Consider the following 27,613-nt stretch of genomic DNA (forward strand, 5'->3'; position numbering starts at 1 on the left):
CTCAGCAGCCCTCTGGATTTTTCTTTGAGGGCCTGATACCGTGCAAATGGCTTAGGGCTCAAACTTTGTATTCACATTTTTATTAATGAACCCTTTTTGTAAATAAGAGAGATTTTCCCCCATTCCATCACCCCACCTTGTACTTGCACATACTCAATCATTGAGTGATGGTTTGTACGATGACACTGTGCAGCATATTGCTGCATTTCCTAGGATACCTGCAACTTTTCTTTGACTATTTTGTGTTTATCAGAAAATTGCAGGCCATATGTTTCATTACAGCCTTCTCGGGTGACTGCATCGCTATTTCGGGATACCAGAGTATCCCCAAATAGCTATCCTGCATCTTCACAGCAAGCCCGTTATTTCAGGCTTGCTATTCTGACATCCCTTTAAACCTCATTCTAGGAGGAGTAAGAGGTGTTTCGGAATGGTGCTTTATTTTGAAATTTGGTGCTGTGCAGACAGCACGAAAAAACAAAATAAGCTATTGAATTAGCGTCAAAATAAAATACACAATTTGCGTATCTTATTTTGAGTTATGGTGCAGTATAGACACACCCTCAGTGACCTCCCACAAGAGATAGAGAAGGGATGTGAGGAGCAAAGGAAAGTAGTCTGGTCTAAGCCACAATAGAGTTGTCATTCTGTGCTCAGTGACTTTGGACAAGTAATTCTCCTCTCTGCCAGAGTTTCCCCATTCACATAATGGTGATGATGATACTGACCTACCTCACAGGGCTGTTGTGAGGACTGGCTAAAGGTTTGTAAAGCAGGTGGAAGCACTACAAATGCTGTGGAATGGTTAGCTTTGGTGACAGTGTGTGTGGCCAGGTATGTGTGTTCCCTTGCTCTGGGCGCTTGGGCAGACTGTCTCCAGGCTGCCATTTGCCTAGTGCTAGGAATTGACAGTTACTGTCAACTTAATTTTCACTCACTACTTTTTTTCAAATCTACAAAGGAAATATACAGTGACCATTCCCAGTTCCACAGTATTACCAGTATCAGACACAAACAGTGGTCTGTAGAAATGTGCCCTTTTGTCACACCTTCCAAAAACGTGCTGAAAATATTTCTGTAATGGGATTTTCAGTCCCTCCCATTGGGTATTTATGGCTGTAGTAACCAAAACAGAAAAACTATTTTGAAGTCATCACTCATATTGTAACAATGTTTTTGGGGCTTCAGTCCAGGAAATAAAAGATTTGCAGGAGTGACAATGTGTGAACAATATTTATTTCTGGACTATGAAATATATTCTTATTAGAAGTGGAGCTATTTGATTGGCTGATGGGCCTTGGTAAATTGCAGGGACTACACATGAATGGTTTTTGTTTGTTGACTAAGCAAAACAAGGGCCTGCACTTGACTTGATGGTGGTTTGTCTTTCCAATATAATAGCAGCCAATACTGAATCCAAACAACTCCAGAATTTCACGGAAAGTTCGAAGCTTCACATTCACCTTATTTGCTGAAGGCCAGGAAACAGGAACAAGGATAAGTTGTGTGGGGGCACATAAAGTAGCTAGCATCTGATTCACAGTCCTAGCAGGTTCAGCCATCCCTGTAGTTGTGCATAGATCAAGGAACTAGTTAAGTAGCTGCCATTAACAACTCCCAAAGTGACAGCACCCACCATCTCAGCTCTCCTCTGCTAGTTCTCACAATACAGTTTGAGAACACTGACATCTTGAACCTTCTCTCCCAGAGAAAAGAATGATGGGAAGAGCATGGATTCCCAGAGGGTGCGTATGGAAGAACCTTGGTATGCCCAGAGGGTGCACATGGGAGAACCTTGGTATAAGGGAAAAGGGGTACTGCATGTTGCCCATGCACCTGCCATGGTGTGGAGTGGAAAGAGAGTTGCGGAAGGACACAGACTCCTTGACATGAAAGGGGGGATGGGATAGGAAAGTGCTGCAACTAGTTTCTGAAATTAAGGGAGTGGGACAGTGCCACACAGAGAGTTGAATGTGTCTTTAATACCCGTGTCAGAGGATAGACAAGCAGCCTGTGGAGAGAAGCCTGAAAATGCAAATGGTCAAAATCACATGCTCAAGTTGAACAACACAAGCAGCTGGGTTTCACTTCTCCTCCAAGAAAGCGGGCGGGTGCTGAACTAAGGAGCCCATGCCCTACTGCATTCAGATGAACCTGTTTCATTTCTTTCCTTCCCTCCTCAGATACGTCACCAGCAGTTCCATTATTAGAGGGGAGGACATGCTACTACCGATCGTTCTGCTTGCCCCCACCACGGGTGCCAATGCAGGGAAGGATCTGACTGTTGTGCTCTGCCCAGCATGTCTGAATGGCTGTACTCAACAGCCAGGCTGTGCCTACAGTAAGAGACCTGAGCCCAGCAATTCTTCACTGGTTCCTCCCATGGCAGTCAGTGATTACACAGACCCATGCAGGGTCATAGTCTCTCTTCCACACACAGGAGCCATCAGCTCCCATGTGGCTTTTAGCACCTGCATGTGGGCAGGATGGATGGATTTCACACATCCCCAAGTCCCAGGCAGCAACTGCACAAAACCCACATATGCAGCAGCTGGGTGGCGTTTCACTGTAAGAAAATTTGCAGAGAATTAGAGGTGCAACTATAAACAGGCCTTACCGGTCTCTTGACACTGGGCATCAGAAGTTGGTGTAACTCCTACGTAATGGTAACTATGTATGTTCAAGTCTGGTAGCATTTCATCTTACTGTGTATTCTTGAGTCCTGCTTTAAAACACAAGCCCCACTAGAATGGACAGATGATTGTGTGCCCTCTGTTGTACCTTGTGCTGAAAGGCTGGGGCTATCACGCTCCAGGCAAGCCTGGAGATGGAAAGCCTTTTGCTTATCTACAGCTCAGATGCAGACACTGCACTGCCCATGCCGGCTACCCCGCCAATGCCCCTCAACAGGGGTAGCTGCATGTTTTACAAAAGTTAGTTCATAATTAAACCCCCCACTTTGGAGATGCAGACACTGAGCCATAAAGGTAGGGAGAGTTTTTTCTATACTGCAGGGTAAGCCCGGAGCTCAAAACACAGCCTCAAGCCTCTCTCTCTCTCTTCCTCCTTCAGACACATTGGCTACGTCTACACTGGCCCCTTTTCCGAAAGGGGCATGCTAATTTCACAGGTCGTAATAGGGAAATCCGCGGGGGATTTAAATATCCCTCGTGGCATTTAAATAAAAATGTCCGCTGCTTTTTTCCGGCTTTTAGAAAAGCTGGAAAAGAGTGTCTACACTGGCCCCGATCCTCCGGAAAAAAGCCCTTTTCCGGAGGATCTCTTATTCCTACTTCAAAGCACATTCAAAGTAGGAATAAGAGATCCTCTGGAAAAGGGCTTTTTTCCGGAGGATTGGGGCCAGTGTAGACACTCTTTTCCGGCTTTTCTAAAAGCCGGGAAAAAGCGGTGGACATTTTTATTTAAATGCCCTGGGGGATATTTAAATCCCCGTGGATTTCCCTATTACGACCTGTGAAATTAGCATGCCCCTTTTGGAAAAGGGGCCAGTGTAGACGAGCCCATTGTGCTCAGTCCTTGGATCCAGGAATCCCCTGAGAGCGTGCAAGGGCCCAAGCCTGAGTCAAGCCAAGACCCACGCTTTGCAGTCTAGACACAGCCCCCATCTCCCCACTTGACTTGTGCTCTAGAAGGCTGGCAGAAGTATCACATGGGTTGCTGACTTTTAGTCCTCTGGGCAATCAAGTTTGAGAGTCAGATTTCCCCCCACTGCACTATAAATAAAGGGAGGGAAGAGACATGGCCAAGGGCCCAGGCAGCCTCTGACCATGGTGCCTACCTGGGATGCCAGGCAGGCTGAGAGACCAGAAGCTGCCTGGGAGAAGGCATTCGTGGATCCCTACCCTGAGGGACAGATCCCCATGCTCCCTGCCAGGTAATGTGGGACGGGGAGGGAACAAGCAGAGCATGAAGGCCCCAGGTAGGAGGTGCTGGTGGTGAGAAATCATGTGGGGGAGTCATGCACAGCCTTCCCTGCTGCCATGGCAGACCCCAGCACTCCCACTGAGCCCCCCCCCCCATGGCTGCAAGCACATTGGCAGCCACCTCTGAAGCCCCTGGGCAGGGGCAAAAGAGGAGGGCTCCCTCCAGGACTGATGAGGAGACCCTCAAGCTCATTGAGGTCTGTGGGGATGAGACCAACATCCAGGAACGCTGCACCAAGAGGCACAATGCTAAAGTCTATGGCTGGATGGCCACCAGCCTGGCCAAGAAGGGGCACTGCCAGGCTTAGGACCAGGTCCAGGTGAAAGGCAAAGAACACCAGCAGGCCTACACAAAGGGTGGGGAGTAAAGGCCTTGCTTTGGGGTGGCACCTCACGTGCTGCTACGGCAAACAGCTGGATGCCATCTTGGGAAAGGGGGGGGCAGTTCACCTTCCCCTTCCCTTGTTGTGGACTCTGGTCTGGCCACACCAATCCTCAGCCTCCATAAGGGTGGGGCTGTGGAGGAGGAGGAGGAGGAGCTGGCAGAGGATGAGAGCAGGGAGGGGGCAGCCAGCACTGACACTGCCTGCCAGCCAAGAGCTCAGCTTCAGCCTGGAGCTGTCCCCTACCCCCCCCCCCCCCATGTCTCCCTTGACTTGGATGAGGCCAGGGAAGGCACTTCAGGTGAGTGCCATTACTTCCCCATGACACACATGGGGGAAGGCAGTGGGCAACAAGGGGCTGGCTGCTCCTCCGTCTGGGGATCACACAGCAGCCAGTGCAGGCAGCCCCATGAGGCTCTCACACAGGAACCCTGCGCTCCTTCTCACAAGGTTCCTGAACAGGCCTGCCTTACTCCCAGCTCCATGGTGGGGCACCTTCCCACCACAAGTCACCAGTAAGGAGGCTGGGATCAGGGAAACACACAGTAGTGCAGCACACGGCACATGGTCATGCCTGCCCTCTCAGGTAGCATCTACTCCCAGTCAAGCATGACGGGGAAGCCATCGATCCCCTGTGAGAGGAAGGAAGTGGAAGGGACGCCAGTAGCACCCTGCTCACACACACCTTCCCCGAAATGCTCCCCCTCCCTTCTCCAGTGGGCATGGGTAGAAAGCCTCTCCCTGTAGGATGTTGTCAGTGTCGGACCTGATGTGTGTGGGACACAGAGGGAAGATGAGCCCTCCCCCAGCCTCCCCTTCACCCATGCCTGCTTGTCCCCAGGACATGGGGTTAGTAAGGCTCCCCTAAGGCATCCATGCCCCTGCAGGACAGTGCTGCTATCTAGACTACAGATGGCCTTGCTCAAAGCACTTCGCCATCATCTGAACGGACGCCTTTCAGTGTCAGCACACTGACAGGAGCTAGGCTTTGTGCACAATGTCTCCTGAGATGACTGCCCTTTGCTCTTTTCATCATAGCTGGGCCAGCTGCGAGTGAGATGTGTCCACCACCTCCTGCATCATCCTCCCAACCCAGTGACAGCAGCAGGTGCCAGCCACCCCATGATGACCTGGAGTGGGAATCATAGAACACTAGAATTGGAAGGGACCTTGAAAGGTCATTGAGTCCAGTCCCCTGTCCTCACGGCAGGACCCAGTTCCATCTAGACATCTAGCTAACCTACTCTTAAATATCTCCAGAGCTAGAGATTCCTTCCACAACCTCCCAAGGCAACTTATTCCAGTGTTTAACCACCTGACAAGAAGTGTTTCTCAGGCTGTGTCTAGACTATAACCCTCTTTTGACAGAGGGATTAAATTAGACACGGCGAAATTGTAAATGAAGCAGCGATTTAAATATCCAGTGCTTCATTTGCATAATCACATCATGACGCTCTTTCAAAAGTAAAACTGCGGTCCAGACATGGTTCTTTCAAAAATGGCAGGCTTTTTCAAAAGATCCTGGATAGCTCATTTTTTGTTAAGTTAGGTAAAGAAAACTTTTCCTCGTTTTTTCAGAAAGAACAGCTCTTGCACAAGAGGGGGTTTTGCCTAAAAAGGAGCCATCTAGAAAGCTCCTTTTAGCGCAAAAGCTTCTTGCACAAAAGAGGCTGCTAATTAATTATGCAAATGAAGCATTGCAATATTCCATGCCACACTTAATGGTTGTGTCTACACTGGGCCACTTATTCCGGAAAATCAGCCGCTTTTCCGGAATAAGCTGCGAGCTGTCTACACTGGCCCTTGAATTTCCGAAAAAGCAACGATGCTCTACTGTACAAAATCAGCCGCTATTCCGGAAAAACTATTCTGCTCCCGCACGGGCATAAGTCCTTATTCTGGAACACTGTTCCGGAAAAGGGCCAGTGTAGACAGCCCAGTAGTCTTTTCCGGAAAAAAGCCCCGATCGCGAAAATGGCAATCGGGGCTCTTTTCTGGAAAAGCGCGTCTACATTGGCCACAGACGCTTTTCCGGAAAAAGGGCTTTTCCGGAAAAACAGCCTGCCAATTTAGACGCTCCTTTTCCGGAAAATCTGAAAATGGAATAGTATTCCGTTTTAAGCATTTCCGGAAATTCATGCCAGTGTAGACACAGCCAATTTGTATAAGCTTTTCTGGAAGAAGGCTACAGTGTAGCCATAGCCCCCCATGTCTGGAGCTTCTGCCCTCCTTCTCCCATGCTATGGAAGCCCTAATTTATCCCATAGATCCCAATATTGCAAAGCGAACCATATGAGATTATAGCCATGCACCTGTGCGAGTCCCCATTGGGAATGGCTGTGCTAAATAAGCTAAATAAATAGTTAAGAGGGGGCTATATAGGGGCAAGGATCTACCCCTGCAGCAATCTTTGAGGGATTAAGGATTTAGTGGTCAAAGCCGTGGTCCCCAACACGGTGCCCGCGGGTGCCATGGCGCCCGCGGGGGCACTTGCATGCGCCCGCCAGGTGCTCGGGGCTGGCCTGACCCCGGGCACATGGCGCGGCGCTTGCGGGGGGGAGGGGAAGCGCCGGCCCCGGGCGCGCGGCGCTTGCAGGGGGGAGGGGGAAGCGCCGGCCCCGGGCGTGCGGCGCTTGCAGGGGGGAAGGGGAAGCACCAGCCCTGGGCGCGCGGCTATGGGGGGGCCCCGGCCCCGGGCGTGTCCCTGCCCCCTGGCGCCCGGCAGGTGAACGGCCACGCCCCCTGGCGCCCGACAACCTCAAAAGGTTCGGGACCACTGGGTCAAAGCATAGTGTGGAAATAACTCTCAGGCTATGTCTACGCAGCAGTGTTATTTACAGGAGTGGCCCTAGATGAGCTGCCGGCAACTGGCACTCTAGGCAAAATATGCAATCGGCATGCTATTGGCGCCACCACCTCCAAAGCCCTCAACGGCCATTTATCTTGGTGCCTTAGGAAACCATTAGTTCACCTGTATTGACGGGCCACCACTAGTTATTCATGAGCGTGTCTACACTGCAAGCCATTACTTCAAAATAATGTCGAGCTGGAGGACCTCTTACTCTGACGTCTGGTAACCCTCATTTTACGAGGAGTAAGGGAAGTCGAAGAGTGTTCTTTCTTCAACTTCCTGCTGTGTGGGAAAATTAAGCTGTGTGGGAAAATTGACGTAAGCTATGCAATTGATGTAGCTCAAGTTTTATTCAACTTTTGCCTTGCTGTGTATTTGTGCCCTTATTGTTCCAAAATACTGCACAAGGGGTTTAGTCCCGTGAGTTCCACAACTAAAATGCCATTCAACAACTTGAGCATGGAGGGAAATCTCTCTCATTATCTATCTGTACCCTGGAATGAAAGAGTGAAATGAGTGTCTAATGCCCTGTTTTGTGTGTTTATAGGGACTAGCAAGCCTGTTATATTTTGAAATAGTGCCACAGTTTAGACGTAGCCATAGCATAACTTTTGCTTACTTTGGTTCAAGCACCAGGCCCATGCTTCATGCTCTTTCTTTCTCCTACAGAACTGTGTATAAATCAGTTTGGACAAAGAAAATAATTGTCTTGTCATGAAGAAACCCAAAGGGTTTGTTTGTATAACGTCCATTTTGTCTTTCATTAAAAAGAAATCAAGCTGATGTTTGAATGTTTAAATGCTTCCGTATCTTCCCTCAGAACCAGAACCAACTGAAGTCAGTGAGACACTAACCCCAGACACACCCACTGCAAAATAGTCTTTTCCTGTCACTATGGTCTTCAGCCTGATATCTGGGTCCTTTAAATTCAGGGCTTTGTTGGGGTTTATGCTACTTTATCTGTGGCCTGTAGGGGAACCCTTTACTCCTCCCTCTACTCCGGCTACCAACCCATGCACTCTATACACAACAGTCACATGCTCCAATCTACTATTTCCCTGGGCCTCTTCCTACCAGCTCCCTTTCATCTCAAGGCCTAGTTCAAGGCTAGTATCCTAAGGTTCTTCTCTATCACCAGGCCAGAGATGAGTGTTCTCTCCTCTGGTCCCAGCCCTAAGCTGACCTGTTAAGGTCCTGCAGCTCCTTTCATATGAGCCTGCTGGGATCTATTTGGCTGCTTCCATGAGGCCTCTTTAGTCAGGCCTGGAGTCCCCACCTTCATTGTTTCTTTGTTATTTTACTGCTTTCTAGGGCTTTGGGTCATAGGAGTGGGGAGTCTCCTACAGAGAACCTCAAAGCTCCCCATGGTCCCAAATCAAGTTTTCCAGAATTTTTTTGTCTTGTCTGAAATTTTGAAATTTCTGCATTTGTTCCTATTTGGAATTTTTCTTTTAAACGGTGGAATTTCCTATGAAGTAGAAGAAGTTCCAGTTTTTACATTTCTAATTGCATTAACAGCCTCAATCTTTCAGAGTCTCTGAATCCTTCACAATCACACTATAAAATGCTACATTTAGAAAGAGAAACAACCAGCAGTTGAAGATCCTGAAAACTCTTTCCAGAAAGTGTACATGCTCCTGTATGGAGATGTTAAAAAAACAAACAAACAAACCCAAACCTTTGTCAGTATCATTCTGCATAGCTGTTTTGATCCCTTATGGATGCATGTTAAATATCTTTATGTGCTGCAGTTTTACACTCTAAGGTGAAAATATTTATTTTTCTACGTATTCTAGTCCTGTGCATGATACCAGAGAAAATGAGTTTTCCCCTTTTCCTAGTGACTCTTTGCTAGAGGTGATATTTTGTATGAGGGAAACACCTCTTACAGTGCTAGAGCTTTTAAAGTAGATTGAGGAAATATCCAATAACTCAGCACAACCTGTACTACTGAAAAGAGAAGGACTAAAATTCACTTTGTGACTAAAACACAGGTATGAAAACTAGGATATCTGGTTTCTGTTTCCAGCTCTGCCAATCTTTTTTCTGTGTGATCTTGGACATGCCATTAAAACTTCTGAGGGACTTCTGACGGTAGGGGTATGGCTAGACTGTGAGGATCTATCAGAAAAAGATACACAAAATACGGAGCACACTTTGCATATCTTTTTCCGATTCTTTGTTGGAAGAGGCTTTTCTGAAATTTGGTCCGTCTAGACTGGGCCAAATTTTGAAAAAAACCCAACATCTTTCAAAAGCCCCCCTTCTTCCTTGTGGAATGAGGAATACAGGGGGCTTCAGAAAGAGCACATTTGCCCTACCGCAAAAAGAAGCGGAAGAGCAAACGCATTCCCTGGACGCAGCAGAGTTTTTTCGGGATATCTCCCAAAAACCCCTGCAGTCTAGCCATACCCCAAGATGATACTTTCTCCATAAAGAGTTATAATAAGCCTACATATTTTCAAATATTCCCACACTCTCCCTTGTTTTCATTTTGATAACACTTGTTCTGGGAGAATGTGGTCCTGTACAGGAGCTCCATGTCATGGAATATTCAGCAGAACATTTAATGGAAATTCATTTAGCCCTGCAGGAAATGGTCACGTCACAGCAGTCCAAATATGTTCACTGTTTTTTCATTAAGGGGCTTTTACAAGAATTTCAATCACAGATGCTTTTTCTTGCCTGATTTCCTGCAAGTACCTCCAGAAAAATCTGGTTCTCATCTGAATTAGACTGAAACTAATACTCAGAAAAGTTTAAAACAATTCGAGTCAACATAAGCTGAAGTCTTCAGTTCCTGCTAAAGAGATACGTTGTAAATATTTTTACTGTTTAAATTTTAAGCTTCCCAGTTTAATATAGTCAGACTTGGAAAATTAAAGATATACTATTATCTATTTAGGTCATGATAATAAAATTATAGAGGCACAGAATCAAAGAAATGTAAATGGAAGGACCTTGAGGTTATCTAATCCAGCGCCATGTACTAAGGAAGGATAAAGGATACATAGACCATCCATCTTAGGCCCCACCTTCTCCTGCCCCTGCTTCACCTCTCCCTGTCTCCATTCCACCCCTTCTCCCAAATTCCCTTCCCTGAATGATGCTCGAAGCCTATGGAGTGAAGCAGGCTGAGTTGATCTGTTTCCTGCCACTGCTCAAGAGTGCAGTGCCAGGTCTCCCACTAATCTCCTAAACCCACCTCAGGGTGCCGTGATTCCATGTCCCCATGAAGAGTTGGACCCTCCCAAAGTGGGAAAACAATGAATAGTCTAGTAGCACCTTAAAGATTAACAAAACATGTAGATGGTATCTTGAGCTTCCGTGGGCACAACCCACTTTTTCAGATGAGACAGCTCTGCTTCTTTGATGTCTTCAAAACTGGATGGTTGGAGAGCAGTTGCCACTGGCCAGGTATCAAACTATGAAGGCAGTGCCACTTCCCTCAACAATGGAGAAGTAAGGGTGGGAATAGTCTGATACTCCCTTCACACAATAGGTAGGCTTGTGCCCCCATTGTGGGTCAGGACCATTGGTTTGAGAAACACGGTGTACTTTTGTATACATTTCATCCTATACTATAAGGTAAAAGTTGCACAAAAAGACCAGATTTCATTGTCCATGACTCAATTTTCATGGCTGCAAATTTGATAAGACTACTAGACATAAGTGGTCGGATCTCAGCTCCACAGAAACTGACTTCAGCATGCAAAATATCAAATATTTAAGTTTATTTCTTTGATAAAAATAATATATTTGAGTTATAAAATCCAATATAAATAGCATTACTCATAGCACATAATATAACAAACACATTAAAAAAAGTGCACACATGAAAAGAATTCAAATAACCAAATAGTGATTCATTTTGAGAAAGTTCTATGCACTCTGTTGTCCTATTTCAGGAATTATTTATAATTGTAAAAGGGGCAGGGAAAAGACTTGTTTGGTGGCAATACCTTGCTCTGCTCCGCAGGGGACAAATTTCAGAATGACTTTGGGGTTTTTGCTCCCTGGAATTGAAGGCTTGCTATGGTGAAGATGCTGTTGGTCCAATAGTTAGAGAAAGACATCTGTCAGTAGTATGAAAGAGGGCAGTAAGGCACTAAGTGCATGCTATCAGAGGACTGGGTGTATTGATACAGAGCAACAAAATAGTATCTCCAGAATAAAGGCAGGTGTAAATGTGTACAAGTAGCCTCACAGTGGGGCTACACAAGGCAAAAAGTAGCTTATTCTTGGATGCCTGCAGATTCCACTACATACTACAAAAGTATCACTATAAGGTCCTCATAACACGGCTGGATGGTAAACTTAGTATTCATATTTACCATGCATGCAAAGTTTTCATTCTTTTTCAGATTAAGATAAGCAAACAGGACCATTCTATTGCATGAATATGCCATGGGAACTTTATAGCACACTGGATGGCTACCCAAGAAGTGCCATATCATACCATATTCTGTGTTTTATTTACAGCAACTTTCAGAACAAGTATTTGACCCTCTGACCATGCAAAGTGAGTGGTAGAGTTACATGTGTGAATGAGTTATGAAATGATAGTGTTTCTATGAATGAGAATGAACTGCCAAATGCAAGGCATACACCCGTAATGAAACAAGGCACTATTTTCACCAGCTCTTTCATTCTGAAATTGTCTTTGCTGTTGCCATGCATAGCCTTTATGAACAGACTAAAACTGCCACATTTCTAATGTACATAGGAAGAAAAAAGCCTGACCTATTCAGCCTTTTATTTTTAAACTAGGCTGTATAAATACCATCAATTAGCTGTACTATTCACCATACAATGGACAATGTTTTCCTTCATGTAGTCAAAATTATTAAATACGAGTTTAACTAAGAACATTAACTACCAGTGAGCTTCATACATGCAGGCAGCAGTATACAGAGTGAGGCCTAAACTTTGGTCTCATTTACAGTGTCAACTTAAGGAAATTACTCTGCATATACATGGATGTAAGTAGAAGCAGAATCCAATCCTCTGGATTTAATCTGGATTTATGTGGTATAATCAATATCAGAAAAATGGCAGTGAAGATACAGTACTTTGTAATTATATCAGGGTTGCTGAAAGTAGATTTTGGCCATAAGGACACAATTCTGTTAAGGATGAAAAAAACCTGAGTGAATAGTTTTCACTCCTTGAAAATAAATACAAATTGTCATCCTTCAAAATCATGAAATAATGAATGTCACTCTCTTCAGAAAACATTCCCTTTTTTTCTTTAACAAAAAATGCAATGTAATATAGAGTGAAAGTTTAAAACAAAGGAAAACTGGGAAACAAGGTGACTCTCCACTTCTTAATCTGAAGAAAAACTTTTCATTTTTTCTGCTAATTCCTGTCTCACTTCAATGTGCTTTTTCAGGTTTTGTACTTCATGGGGCAGCTTAATGTCCCACACAGACACACATGACTGCACTTCTGTAAAAATAAAAATAAAACAATGTAAAAGTACTCTTCAGATACAATTACAAGTTGGACCTCTCTGGACAATCCCTCAGGATTTGACTGGTCCCGAACAAGGGAGGTCGCTGGACCAAGGGAGGTCATTTCTGGACCCTCTGCTGCCGAACTCTGGGCTCTCCCTAAGGGCTGCCAGCTTCCTGACTGGGCTTCCCTCAGAGCCATCAGCCTTGCTGCTGGCCCTCACCACCAGGGCTCCTTGACCCTCGGCTGCTGGCCCAGCTCCAGACCCGGTCCCCCAGCCGTTGGTTCAGCTCCACAAGCTCTGCCTGGACACTCCTGGCTGCTGGTCACCCGGCCAGTGGATCTGCTCCACTCCTGGCCCCCGATCCCAATGGCTGCAGCTCTCTGATTCAGCAACATCTGTTATCCTGTGGATCACAGATGTTGCCAGACCACAGAGTCCCAGACCAGAAGGGTTCAACCTGTATTGCATTAGAGATGTGATTTTGAATCTTTAAAAAAAATTATAAGTAGTCCTGTGGCACCTTAGAGACTAACAAATCTCTCTATCAATCATGAGCTTTCGTGGGCAAAACCCACTTCTTCTTTTGAGCTGGAAGCTGAACTGGAAAGACTAGGAAGCCAGAATTTATAACAGAAAAGGAAGGGGGAAAAAATTACCAGTCAATAGAAGTACCGGTGCTAATGAGGCTAATTGAGTGGGCTGGAAGTGTCCCATACTTAGCTTTTGATGTAAATAAGGTGTTAAATGCATATATATAATTATGTATTTAACACATATATAAAATATGCATTTAACTTATATATTTGTTAGTCTCTAAGTTACCAGAGGACTACTAGTTGTTTTTAAAAAGTTACAGACTACTACAGTTAAAATTAGTTAGAAATAATAGATCTGGATGAGCTTTAGTGCAAATGAGAATCAAGCCCAAATCAGAAAACAGAATTAAAATACCTCTGAATCTTAAACCTGCCATGGCTCAGACTACATTGGGTGTAAGCTCAGTCCTATAATCCTTATGCACGGAGTGAGTCTTTTCTCCATGAAGCAGTCTCATTGGTTTCAGTGAAGTAAGGAAATGAAAGGACTACTTGGCGTGAAAAAGGCTTGTAAGACGAGGCCCCCTAGCCTCAATTCTGATTACTATAGGTATCATTTTGGATACTGTTACACACAGTAACAAGGCAAATAATTTTATTACAGTGAGGGTGTGTCTAGACTACAGAGTTTTGTCGACAAAAGTGGACTTTTGTCGACAAAACTATACCTGCGTCTACACTACCGCTGAGTTCTGTCGACATAACGTTATTGCATGTAAACTGTCCTTGCGTCTACACTGCCATGTCGACAAAGCAGCTTGCTTTGTCGACAGAACTGAATGTAGTGTAGACGCTCTTTGTCGACAGAAGCTTTGTCGACAGTATCTGTCGACAAAACTTCTGTCGACAAAACTCTGTAGTCTAGACGTATCCTTAGAATCCAGGAACCTTAAAAGAGGTTCTGGTTCAGTTAGAATTCTGAGTAAAGATTTGTCTGGTTATTTTTTTATCCAAATCAACTCATCTCTAATATATTTAATTTCATATTAATATGCGATTGTTATACATTACAAGTTCAATTTGGCATGAGTCTAGAAACACACAAGCAACAAAAAAACTGCAGTGAAATATATCAAATGATATTATCAAATGATATCTAACAGACATCTTGACAAAAAAAAAGTACAAGATTTTTTACAACATAATTCTCATTGATTAGTAAAATAAGTTACCAGATACCTTTCTGATGTTTGTTGTCTTCATTACATTTGTAGCAGTACCCCAAAACCAGCATGACATTCTTGAAGCTCCCTTTTCAAAAGAAAAATGTTACATTTTAATTTTAACTAATATTTGGATTTCATTTTATGAAAGACCAGAAGAAACAGTTTACAAGCACCACTGAAGGAAGAGAGAAAGAAGATTTCCGTAAACTAATGTATCTTATATAATTTTCTGTTAGAAAATATCATAATTAAACATTACCAAAGTGGCATGAAAAAATGCAGTGTATGTGCACTCCCATTTAATATAGAAATTTATCAAAGACCAAGGATAAATTACATACATATTATACATTATAATCTTCATTTACATCCACCCAGCCCCAATGGTAGAATAAAGAAAAAATTGCAATGAAAATATATTAATGTTCTACAAGTGTACATGTGAAGACAGGTATCCTGTGTCTTACGGAATATTAGCAGATTACTCAGCAATGCTTGGGTCTGTAATTCAGGAATTACATCGTGTATTTTGTTTCTTCATCCCTATAAACTCTTTTCACTATGTTTTAACAAAAAAAAGGCTGTAGTGAATTTGGTTTAAAATAACATTTTTTCTAGTTTTCAAACAAGCATTGATTTAACTGTGCCAAAACAGAGCACTACTCCAAAGTTTTCTGTTTTCTCTCTTTTCTGTAAGGTTTATGAGAAGCAATCCTATTACAGGTTCATTCTATTTTTCTGGCTCATCTTGTTTTAGTCTTTTTTAACATTTGCTCAGTTATATCCATTTTGAGAACTGCAGTTGTTTTGGTGATTCTGATTCATTCTATGAGAAGCAATCCCATTCTGGGCACCTGCCATTTTCCTAGCACAACCAAACCCTGACCTTGCTTTAAGTTATGATGAGAGGAAGCTGTGTACTGAATTTGGTCCTAGCTCTTACCATTGAGGAGGAGTTCTGGACCAAATACAAACTCTCTAAAATATACTGCAGATTAGGGGGTGGTGCCACTGGGAGGCAGGGGGAGCGGTTCTCAGGCCCCTCGCTAGGCTCCGCACTCTCCCCGCAGTGGGCGGGAAAGCAGGGATCAGGCCCCTTGCCAGGCCCAATCCTCTCTCCCCCCTGGCTGCTGGGAGGGAGGGGGCAAGGCCCAGGACCCTCTCCAGGCCCCGCCCTCTCACCCCCAGCCGCCCATGTGGTGGCGGCTAAAGTTTTAAAGCGAGGTGCTGGGGAAGGGGGGGCAATCAAGACCCTTGCAAATGTGCCCAGTGCCTATGTATAAAGCAGAAATAACTCCTTGAAAAACACCCACCCTCAGTCCCTACTTTTCACAGTGGCTCACAGTAAGGGGCCTATGGCCACAGAAGTAGCTCATATGTACAAGGCTGTAGGCTCTGGCAGCAGTCCCCCAACCCAAGCGCCTATCGCCTACTTCTGCTTCACACAGCTGAACTGCAAACTGCACAAGTAACTCTGCCCTGTGGGGGTGCCAGTTAGAGTTCTGCTGAATGGGAGCCACAAAGAACAACTAGAAAGCAACAAGAAAGAGAAAAGAGGAGAAGAGGGAGAGAATTAATAAAGTGAGAAAACAGGCAGAGCAGGAGAAAGAAAATGGACAGACAGGTGATGGCAAATGTGCTGGGGGCCAGTACAAAAAGGGGCTGGGGGAAAGAGCCTATTCATCACAGGTGGGGCTTCCCTAGAGAAAGTGTGGGAGCCACTGTGATCACATCTGAGCACCAATAGCAGATTCTTCAGTGTTTGCTCACATAAGAATGTAGATTAAACATGCAGAATAAAGTGAATGAAAAACAATGAAAATTCTAATTAGTGCATGGAATGTCATGTCCAACAAGAATTGTCAATAATTCTGTACTTGATATAAAGAAAGTGTTTTTTTGGAATACTTACCTAGCTGGGCTGTCATCATGACTCGAACAGAGTCACAAAAATCATGTATTATTCGCATAGGACGACGTGTTGATAGATCAAGCAGCAGGATATGTCCTCCCCCTGTTCCTATCCAGAGGGCAGTATTTTTTTGCAGACAGATCGTCTTCACTCTTCCAGAATAAGTCACTGTATGTTTTGATTCTTTATTTAGTTTCACCATTTCCTCCCTAAAAATATGAAGAGATGTTGTATTAAAAATTGCTTGCATGCATGGGCATTTCCCATGACTCTCCTGTGCTGGACAAAAATATTAAATCCAGTATCAATGCAGTCAGTGTTCCCTATAAGCTGAGCGATGGGCAGCCACCAGCAGAAATTCAGATGCCACTCAGCTGATCAGCAAAACACCCACAGCTGCTCATGGTGGAGAGCATGTATTTCTATTGGTGGTGCACATCTGTACATTCCTCAGTGCACATAACAAAATGTATTCTGCCCAAGGATGGAAAAAAAAAAAACTTAAGAGGAAACCTTGAACGCTGGCTGCATGAATCCCAACTTAACTAGCTTCAAGTTAAATACTGAAGTTATAAAAACCATTAGTCTTAACTTGAACAACCTGAACAGGGTTGAACATTGGACATGGGTAATTCTCATTTCTCTTTGACTTTCAAGGTGGCATTTGGATAATTCCCTGTTCTAGTCTTTTAAAGCACAGGATGACACTGAAAATGAAACAGCCCTGACACACAGTACCCATTTTCACTTGCTTTGTTAGATGTGAAGATAAGTATATACAAAGAGTTAAATTAAGTAGGCTAGTGTAGCCCACGTAATTTGAAAGAGGAGGGGGGACTCTGGATTGCTAACCAAAGTCACCTAAAATAATGAGTATTGTTTATGCACTGGGGACAAAAGAAATTCTGAAATGAAACCTTTCTTCCCTGAACTGTCTCATATTTGAAAAAGACTGGCACGGTGAAATTCCAATAAGGATCAAAAGAGATTAAACCCCTGCCTCCCTCCCCTCCCATGCAATCCCTTTTGGAGCCAGGATTTCCTCTTTCAATGTGCTACTAGTTTTATGAGTATAAGTGGATTTGATTTCAATTAATATACATACATATTATTGTGTGTGTACCATATGTACGTAGTTGTAGATTGTTGCATATAGTGTACGTGTTACAGTTCTGGTCCTTAGAGGATCCAGTACATCTTCTTTATACACTGGAGGAAAAGCGATTCCAGCATGGATTAATACTAATGGTGATCACTTCTGCCATCTTAGAATCTCTTTTTTTGAAAGCAGAAGTCCTGTGCTTCAGAGTATACACAGGGTAACTCCTGGTATGCCCTCATCTCAACGTCACTTTCTCATTTTCTGGAGTTCAATGGGATTTGGGGGCATGCAGCTCTTCCAGGAGGCATTCAATATCTTGCAAGGTTAGGCTCCAAAGGATAGGAGCAAATGACAGCAACATTAAACAACCTTATCTGAAATTTTGAGATATGTTGCATGTGTTTTCAATGTGGGTATGGAACAAAGGATGCAGACAAGAATGCTTGTATCTGCATTCATGTGGAGTCAGATCTTGTCAGTGAAAAAAAATGTTTACATTAATAGAAGTTCAAGAATGAAGACCTTGGAAAAATCCCCAAGAGCTTGTCTGGACTAAGGATGTTAAGTAGCATGTAATTCACTAATCGAATAGTCGATGCATTTTTGCATCGACTATTCGATTAGTCGATAAAGCAGTGCTGCCCCTGTGAAAGGCCACCATGGCTTTTCAAAGGGACAGCACTGCACGAAACCCGGGACCAGCTGGGGACTTCTCAGCTGATTCCGGGCTCCATGCAGCACTGTGGTATTTCAAAGGGGCAGAGCCGCACAGCTTATCCCGGGCTCACTACGGCGCTGCCCCTTTGAAATGCTGCGGCATTTCTGATAGAGGCAGCGGGGGAAGGGGAGCAACTAGTCGACTATCCAATAAGCATTTGCTTATTGGCTAGGTGACTAGTTCTTAACATTCCTAGTCTGGACCAGTCCAAAACTTAGGACCAGAGGAAAGAAAAGCCATGCCTGACAACAGAACTGGTCTCACCAGTGATTCCCTTCCCATCAACCCCAAAATACAAAGTATTTCATTAGATAAATTATTTCAGTAGAATACACTATTCATCTATTAAAATACCAACAGTATAAAATAAGACACTTACTTTAGAAAATGTGCACAGTCAATTAATTCACCAAGTTTCTCAGTTTTCTTATCCCAAATTTCTACAAAATGGCTGTTTTTCTTAGCCAAGTAGATAGATTTGTCTACTGCTATTGAAATAATGTTTGCATCACTGTAAGCCTTGTGACAGAATCTAAGAAAGGGGGAAAATATATATTATATATATTAAATGTACCATATATTCATAATAGGTAAGCTCTGCCTACAATTACAGACCCCGTGCAGCCTAAAAATAAAACAAGCTTTGATGAATTTAAAAATAACGGGCTGATCTATATATTACTTAATCTTTGAAACTAGAAGAAATATATTAAATAATCAGTTGATCTTATACTCTTTAAATATTATGAAATGTATATTTTGAAATATTATGAAAGCTATTTACAAACAAGAAGAAACATAACAGGACTCTTGAACAAAACACTGAGAAAAAATGTTAACGAAAACAAGAATCACCAAATTACATTAACATAAAAAACTCACAGCTGACTTGTCTTTGTCTCAATCAATTTTTGAATACATATATCACTAGAAAATGATATGATCTTTGTTCCACAGCATCCCCAAACTATGTTTTTTTCAGATGCACATGTGGATTCACTAAAGCACATAAGCGGTGTGCTAACATTCCCTATGGTTAATATCTTCAAAGGTGCAACATCCTTGCCCTGTAAAAATAAATAAATAAATATTATATATCCATCCTCCACTGGAAAATACAATACAGGCAGTCCCCGACTTACGCGGATCCGACTTACGTCGGATCCGCACTTACGAACGGAGCTTTCTCGCCCCGGAAGTCGGGGCGAGAAAGCCCCGTTCGTAAGCTGCTCCGGTGCCCCTGGTCTGCTGGAGACCGTCTCCAGCAGACCAGGGGCACCGGGCGGGTTCCCGCGCTTCTGAGGCTTTGCCAGAGCAAAGCCTCAGAAGCGCGGGAACCGCTGCTGCTGCCCCTTGAGACCCGGTGCCTGTGGTCTGCTGGGGACGGTCCCCAGCAGACCACAGGCACCCGGACTGAAGCCGCAGCCGCGGGGGGGTCCCGCGCCTCTGAGGCTTTGCCAGAGCAAAGCCTCAGAGGCGCGGGGAACCGCCGCTGCTGCCGCTTCCCCGCGCCTCTGAGGCTTTGCTCTGGCAAAGCCTCAGAGGCGCGGGACCCCCCCGCGGCTGCGGCTTCAGTCCGGGTGCCTGTGGTCTGCTGGGGACCGTCCCCAGCAGACCAGGGACACGGGGAGCAGAGCCGCAGCAGCGGCGGGGTCCCTCGCCTCTGAGGCTTTGCCAGAGCAAAGCCTCAGAGGCGCGGCACCCCGCTGCCGCTGCGGCTCTGCTCCCCGTGTCCCTGGTCTGCTGGGGGGGGGGGGGGGGCGCAGCTAGTGTGCTCCCCCCCCCCAGCAGACCAGGCTTTTGTTTTGGACTCTGGGGCAGAGCAGCTGGGGCGCTGCCGATTGGTCCTGCAGCGCCCGTGGGCACTACTGGACCAACCCGGCAGCACCCCAGCTGCTCTGCCCCAGGTCCTGATTCAGCCGCTGCTGGTCAGTTTCAGCAGCGGCTGAATCAGGACGTCTGGGGCAGAGCAGATGGGGTGCTGCTGGGTTGGTCCAGTAGCACCCCAGCTGCTCTGCCCCAGGCGTCCCCAAGTCAGCTTCTGCTGAAACTGACCAGCGCTGACTACAGGAAGCCCCAGGCAGAGTTGCTCTGCCCCGGGCTTCCTGGAATCAGCTGCTGATCAGTTTCAGCAGCAGCTGACTTGGGGACGCCTGGGGTTCTTAAGTTGATTCTGTATGTAAGTCAGAACTGGCGGTCAGTTTCAGCAGTGTCTGAATCTGGACGCCAGTTCCGACTTACATACAGATTCAACTTAAGAACAAACCTACAGTCCCTATCTTGTACGTAACCCGGGGACTGCCTGTATGTACTTATACAAGGCAATATAGAAATTGACAAAATAAGAACATATGTTTTATAAACACACAAAAGAAGAGATGTTCTATACCGTTATAGCTCATTTGTGCCTCTGGGTTTTGGTTTTAGAGCCCCCTTCCATCCCTTTTTTATTTTTGTAAAGTGCATGAAAGAAAGCAATTAGAAGTAATTACTTTACATATTACAGATTACATTTTTGCAGAAAGAATTGTGTATGTTAAATTTACCTTTACTGCTTGGTCCTCAAAAACTGCTACTTTGCCATCAGCTGTTCCCACCAGGAAAAAATTATTCTGTTTGCTGAAATGAAATTATGAATTCCAGAATTGCCTCATCAAAATATACGTATTAAAAAACATTTAAAAAACCCCCACAGAAGTATCTGGCAGATCAGGGCTTTATTGATCGCTAAAAGTGAACACAGGCCACATGTCCAAAAAAAATACTTATACTCTGCCTGTGAACAAGTAAACACATGTGCACAGTATGTAGCTGCACACATAATACAGGTGTCTGCATGTACAACCAGCGCACTGCTGTGAAGTCTAATTAAGTGTAACTCCTAATGTTTAAACTCTAAATGATACCTTTGCTTTGAAAAAGAGTTGCAGTATAAGCAGGTAACAGAATCTGACAGTTTGTGAAGACGGTGTTTGTTTTTTTCATCTTCTGTGTTGAATGCCCACAGAGAACCAGACTGTGTTCCTGCTACAATCCAGTTTTCTTTCTCTGTAGAAAGAGTCACTAAAGCTAAACATAAGATTCTTCCATCTGCAAAGTCCTGTGTCAAGAAAAAATAATTATAAGCAGCCTGGTTATTTTTCAGCAAGGATCACACTACTGAATTGCATAAAATAAAACCACAAGGCCCTTCTAGGAAACACATATGCAACTTTGCACATCTAGTCTGGGTAATCCATCTTCCAGTTTGCAAATCTGCTTCTTGTGACAGTATTGGGTATGGGAATTCTGGAAACTAAATGGAGACATCTGGTGGAGGCATCCCAGGGCAGTTAGCGTGTCTCCTGGAAGGAGGGGGAATTACAGGAAATTGTGCTGATATGGAGGGTTTACCAGGGTTCTGATCTGTATTCTTGCCTCAGTGCAAAAAGGCTGAGGGTTGGCATGCAGTCAGCTCAATGGAAGAAATGCATTGGTGGTAGGGCAATATTGTGAGGTGTGCTAAATGGACAGGAGAACCATAGAAATTTAGGGATGAAAGTGACCTTGACACATCATCAAGTCCAGATCCCAGGGGTTTTCCCCTGCTGTATATTCCATAAGCTAACCAGCTTCACTTGTCAGGGAGTCTCATGATAATCCACTTAAACTTCACTTTGCTCACTTTTATCCATCCTAGCACTTCTAGCTGTGCCCGTCTCTGACACACACTCAGTAACGGCTCTTAATAAAAAAAAGAAGAATTTGTGAGGCCCTTTTGATATGAGCATCAGACTTTCAGGTATCAGGGAATTAAGCCTCAAATTCCCCACCTCCATCAGTAACTAACATGATGTTTTAGAGTTTCTAATGTTTTAGAGTTTCATAGGGTAAATCTATGTAGCAAAAAAACCAAACCAAGCAACCAAGCAACCAACCAAAACAAAAAAAAAACCCACAACAGACACACACCACACAACCCACCCCCAAACCAAAAGGAAAAATCCCAAAAACCAAAACAGTGACAGGTGTTGTACTACATCTCATGGTATCAGTTCTGATTCTCATATCAAATGCCTTCTGGTATTTTTGACCATGAGATGTAGCTGACATAGCTGTATAGCATTTAAGCAGACAAAGCTGGGAGCTAAGCTTTCCAGAAGCTCTATCCTACTGTTAAAATGCAATTAATCTGTAAATATAGAAATGTCTAACCCTAACCCAACAATGAAAAGGAGTTAGTAATAAATAACAATGTTCACACCTACCACATAGGTATGGTCATCTGTATTTAAGTTGATAAATGAAACCTGTCCTTTTTCTATACTTCCATCACCTATCCATACCCCTGTCTTTTTGCAGCTTTGATTGGCAGGGACCATGCACTCTGCTGTAAAGGCACTGGATATTGAAATACGTCTCATCAAACAGATAAGTTCTGCAGAGTTCAAAATGTCATAAACCTGTGAAGGACACCACAAGGTAACAACTGCCTGTTAATGGACATATAGCACTTTTCATTGTAAAGAATAAAGTATTTTACAAGCTATGTACACAGTATCACAGTATCTAATTGTCACTCATCTACTGCAGGTAAACCACTATGCCCCAGCAACACTGCATTACTTTTTTCCCAGGGGAAAATGAATACACTTTTCCAATTGAAACCATAGGACAAAGTCACTTAAGGCACGTGTGAAAATCTTACCCAATGTCACAGACCAAGGTAATATAGGGATAGAGAAAACACTATAAAGCCGACTATAGTTAATGTTAACTGAAATCATCCATGACATGAAACCTGTGTGGCTAGCATATGAGTATTAATCAGCAAGTAATTAAGTGGCAGAAACATGACTGGATGATTCATGGCAAAATATTAACGAAAACAGCCAATTTGTACATTGCACAAGTGTTCCTGTTCAAAAATAGAGAGGAGAAAATGTTGTACTTCCTACAAAGGAGTAGTCCACACAGTGCACTGGTCTGCACCACTGGGGGTATGTCTAAATTACATCCCTCTTTTGACAGAGGGATGTAAATTAGACACTTCGAAATTGCAAATGAAGCTGGGATTTGAATTTCCCATGCTTCATTTGCATAATCGCATCTTGATGCTCTTTTGAAAAAGAGCTATTTCGAAGTGAAACTGCTGTCTAGATGTGGTTCTTTTGAAAAGAGAAGCCTTTTTCGAAAGATCCTGCAAACCTCAAAAAATGAAACCGCAGTCCTGTAAACTTCAAAAAACCCTCATTTTTTGAGGTTTACAGGATCGTTCGAAAAAGGCTCCTATTTTTGACAGAACTACATCTAGATTGCGGTTTCACTTTTGAAATAGCGTTTTTTCAAAAGAGCGCCATGACACAATTATGCAAATGAAGCATGGGAAATTCAAATCCTGGCTTCATTTGCAATTTCGAAGTGTCTAATTCACATCCCTCTGTCGAAAGAGGAATGTAGTCTAGACACACCCCAAGGTATAAATTCTAGTGCACTAGTGTGTAACACACTGACTGACATGAACCCTATTGGTGCACACTAGAAGTTCTCTAGAGCACATTAATGTAGTCCTGCTTGAAACTGAACAACATTAATGCCCCGTAGGGAACTTTTAGTGCATGCCAGCAGAGTCCATATGGTATGCAACATGCTAGCACAGACTAGAATATGCCCTCCTCTGGTACAGACTATGACAGAGGTTAACACTGTATAGAAAAATCCTAACAAGTTCACGACTTCCTCTTGAACTGGTAGAGCTTAATAAGTCAACAGTACATAGAAATTATATAATACAACCACAAACTACCTGGGCAGATGTAGGTCTTTCCTGTGGGTTTTCTTTCAAACACTTGCTGATTAAATTTTCAACTTCAGGCCACGGGACACACCCATATTCTTTGACAGGATCTAAAATATAAAATTTGTGCTTCAAATTAGATAATTGCTTCATTATTACAATTTATCACACCTAAGGTGTGAAAATTATGAATACCATTCTTCTTATCAGAGTTTCTCACAAATCTGCCTAGAGAAACTTCCCATATGAAGGTATAATTTCAAACTGCATAAAGATTAATAGAGCTCTGTTTAGATTCAAAGATGGATGCAGATCAGATGCAACTCACACCAGGATCAGCCTGCAAGCTGCTAGCTATCTTTTACGTCTAGCTGCATCCGCACCCCCCAGCAGCAATCCATCTGGAAGGGGCAGAAGAAATCAGAGATGAGTGGACAACGGCAGATCTTGCAGAGACTGGGGGCAAGATGCAGTGCAGGTGCAGTGTCTCAGGAGAACAGGGAAGTATGGAGGGGGGAGAGTGAGCCACTGAATGATGGAGAGCTAAGTCCCCTATAAGTCGCACAGTCATGCTGCTATTCAGTGCCATGTAGGTGCTCAAAGCTGCTCCACAGGACAGGAACCTGTGATAGCCTCAAACCTAGCCCATCCTCCAATTTACCGTGGCCGGAGACACCAGGCACAAGGCTGGACCCAGATCCTGCAATAGCTGTGGCAGCCTGGCCTCGACGTCCCTGCAGTGGCCTGGTCCAGACTGTGCCTGCCTGCTGCTGGCGGCCCCCAGGCTTCCCGAGTCAGATGCTACAGGACAAATGCTGCCACGAGACACGGTGATGAAGCCCAGGGATGTGAGGAGGAGAGGAGGGCACAGGATGGGAACCCCCATGGGTTGTCCGAGGGCCTGGTTCAGAGCCCCCACCCATATGCATGGGCCTGTCCTCCCTGTGGGGCCCTGATCAGAGGGAATGGGCTCCCAGTTCTTCTTGCTCGCTCCTACCTCCCCCTGGCTCATTAACTGTCAGCTCATTCCCCCCAGCTGTCAGCCAGGCAGATCAGCTCCTTGGCATGTCATGGTCTCTCCATTTCCCTCCAGGTATTGATTCCCTCCCTTTCTCCTCTCCCCTTCATACTGCTCCCAGCCCACATTATGAACTTTTTAATGCCTATTTAAAGCTCTCTGGGCTCTGTTGGAAATCAGATTTCCTTGTTCCTGGACATGTTTCCTGGCTTCATAGTCCCAGCAGAGGGGAAGTGGCCAACACTGCAAATGGGGCTGGGGACAGGGCTTCACTTTATAAACAACACAGCGGTCATTGGGAAGAGGCAAAGTACCTCCAAAGTGATTTGGGAATTGGCCGGGCATGGCTCAGCCCTGTGTGAATGTTTGTCTATCTCCACTTCATATCCACAGATCTCTGTGGATCGCGTATGCAGATCCAACCGTGCATGGCACTATGGATTTGAAGCAGAGATCTTTGGATTTGCAGAGCACTTGAGATTAAATGCTCAACTTCGATTACCAGCAAACTGGAGTTACACAGCCAGAGTGGTTGTCATTACAAACAGCCACATCATGTTACTCACGGTTTCCCCAGTTACAGAATTGGATCTAAGAGATAACTATTGGGGAATGTTGACTTCTTAATGACTTCAGCAATGCCCAAGCATGCTGTTTTGAAAATTTACTTGTCTCTGTTAGGCAGATATTAAATGGAATTAGAGGAAGTTTTTCATCATTGAGATGAATTTTCAGGACACTTCATAGGAACTCCCAATGACATTTATAGGAATTATGGAGGTTAAATTCTCATAGTGCTTTACTTCATTTCAGGTACTGAGCGTTCTAAACCCAAAATTTAAATATTAATTCTGTCCATCTAGGGATATTAGTTTATAGTCATTTCAATGATTAACTGATAAGCCTAGGTTTATCAGTTAATCCAGATGACTACACACAGCAGGGGAGAAGGGGAGAGGGAGATCGTGCAGTGAAGAGACGGCTTAAAGCCGGCTACTCCTGCATGCTGGCCTCCACAGAGCTGTTGCCTTCCCCCTTCTGCCTTCCAGAGGCAGCATAGCAGGAGGCAGGCAGGAGCTGGTGCATGGGAGGAGCTGGCCCATCAGTATCGGATCCCACAGAGCCGCCTGCTCATCCACCCCTGTGCTGCTGCTCTAACGCAGAGTGTGAGGAGAGAGATGGGAGCCAGTACATGCGAGAAGCCAACTTGAAAGCTGGCTCCTATTTGTATTGGCTCCCACGGAGCAGCCTGAACCCCTGTGCTGCTGCCTCTGTATTAGAGGTAGCAGTGCAGGGTGGCACAAGGCTCCCTGGGACTGGGAGCACACTGGCTGCCGACCCCGCCTCCAAGGAATAGTTCATTAACCATGTAACCACAAAAAATGTTGCAGCTACATGATATCTAAAATACCTATGTCCATCACAATGCATAGTGATATATCCAGTATCATCTTATATGGACAGGACATTAAACAAGGTTAAAGAAAAAAAATCCAGCCCACAAAATGTGCATATCCTGACAACAAATGTTAGGCTCTATTCACTCCTGAGTTCACCCTGCTTCTCATCGTGGAATCCTGAATGATGCAAGACCACACAAAAGGCATTGTTGTTGTGTCTCAAGATGTCTATAATCCTGTATTATCTGTAGGGATGGCATAATCCAAGAGTTGGTGTAGCATCCAGGAGATTCACTGATTTACCATTTCCAATGGCCATTTTCCTTAGGTGGAGCTTCTATAGAGTCTGAACTGTGAGTACACACCCTCCCCAAACACAATGCCCAGGTACCATGCAGGTGCAAGTACTTCCCACTTCTTCTAATGCATGCATCTCCTATCCTGAAGTCCTTAATTTTCATAATCATATCCAACTATCCAAGAAAATGCATTAAAAATGTCAAGCTTAAGTTATTACCACTTACCCATAGTTTGCAATACATAATTCTCTTTAACCATCACAGCACATACTAAATCTAGAGCTACAATGTTATTTAAATTATCATTTCTGGGTTCCAGCTCATCAGTCTGCACAGCCTTCTTTGCAGAGTGTGTTGATTACACATTGTAAGGAAAGTGGGTAATTCCTTCTAACAGAAAAAAGCAGCATGCCACACAATTCTCAAGCTTCCCTAGTGAAAATGAATTCCTGCTCCCACCCTTTAAAAAAAAAAAAAAAAAAAAAAAAAAAAAAAAAAGAGAATGACATCAAGATAGAGCGGTTACTTAGCTTGTACAGTAACCGGAATTTTTTGAGATTTGTGGTTCCTTTTTGTATTTGACAGTGGGAGTGTGCATAAGCCTGAGACCAGAAAATTTTTGCTATCAGCATCCATTATTCTGCACCTTCACCATTCTTCTGCTCTATGCTGAAGTTATAAGGGGAAGCATGGACAGATCTCTCTATTGTGAATCATACTAGAAGGATCCGAAGCAGAGAAAAAGAGCAGATAGTGGAGTACTGATACGGACCATACATCTTAATGAACTCTAGTTCTTGTACAAGTAAGTAGCCCCATTTTCTTCTTCAAGTGATTGTCCCTATGTGCATTCCACAGTAGGTGACCGATAAGCAGTATTTATTGAGAAGGAGGGTGCAAGGATCTTTTGGTTCTGACGACTGGAGGACAGCTGTGCTGAAAGATGTGTTAGCTACAGAAGCTTGTACTGGGGTGTAGTGTATCATG

The 27,613-nt window shown here is 44.3% G+C and overlaps 1 protein-coding gene across 2 annotated transcripts in view; it reads right to left on the bottom strand.

Moving 5' to 3' along the window:
* Positions 1 to 10,901: 10,901 nt before the first annotated feature.
* Positions 10,902 to 27,613, bottom strand: part of LRRK2 (leucine rich repeat kinase 2) — a 121,927-nt gene continuing 105,215 nt past the window's right edge. The window contains exons 43-51 of one of the 2 annotated variants that reach the window (XM_075927384.1): positions 23,919 to 24,019; positions 22,381 to 22,575; positions 21,040 to 21,233; positions 20,680 to 20,752; positions 19,016 to 19,200; positions 18,513 to 18,665; positions 16,314 to 16,522; positions 14,415 to 14,486; positions 10,902 to 12,629 (exon numbers count right to left, since the gene is read on the bottom strand). In XM_075927384.1, coding sequence (XP_075783499.1) covers positions 12,508 to 12,629; positions 14,415 to 14,486; positions 16,314 to 16,522; positions 18,513 to 18,665; positions 19,016 to 19,200; positions 20,680 to 20,752; positions 21,040 to 21,233; positions 22,381 to 22,575; positions 23,919 to 24,019 — 1,304 coding nt within the window. In that variant the 3' untranslated portion in view covers positions 10,902 to 12,507. The remainder of the gene's footprint in view (positions 12,630 to 14,414; positions 14,487 to 16,313; positions 16,523 to 18,512; positions 18,666 to 19,015; positions 19,201 to 20,679; positions 20,753 to 21,039; positions 21,234 to 22,380; positions 22,576 to 23,918; positions 24,020 to 27,613) is intronic. The other variant, XM_075927389.1, reaches the window with a different exon arrangement.

Source organism: Pelodiscus sinensis, chromosome 1 (genome assembly GCF_049634645.1).
Source record: "Pelodiscus sinensis isolate JC-2024 chromosome 1, ASM4963464v1, whole genome shotgun sequence".
Lineage (NCBI taxonomy): Eukaryota > Metazoa > Chordata > Testudines > Trionychidae > Pelodiscus > Pelodiscus sinensis.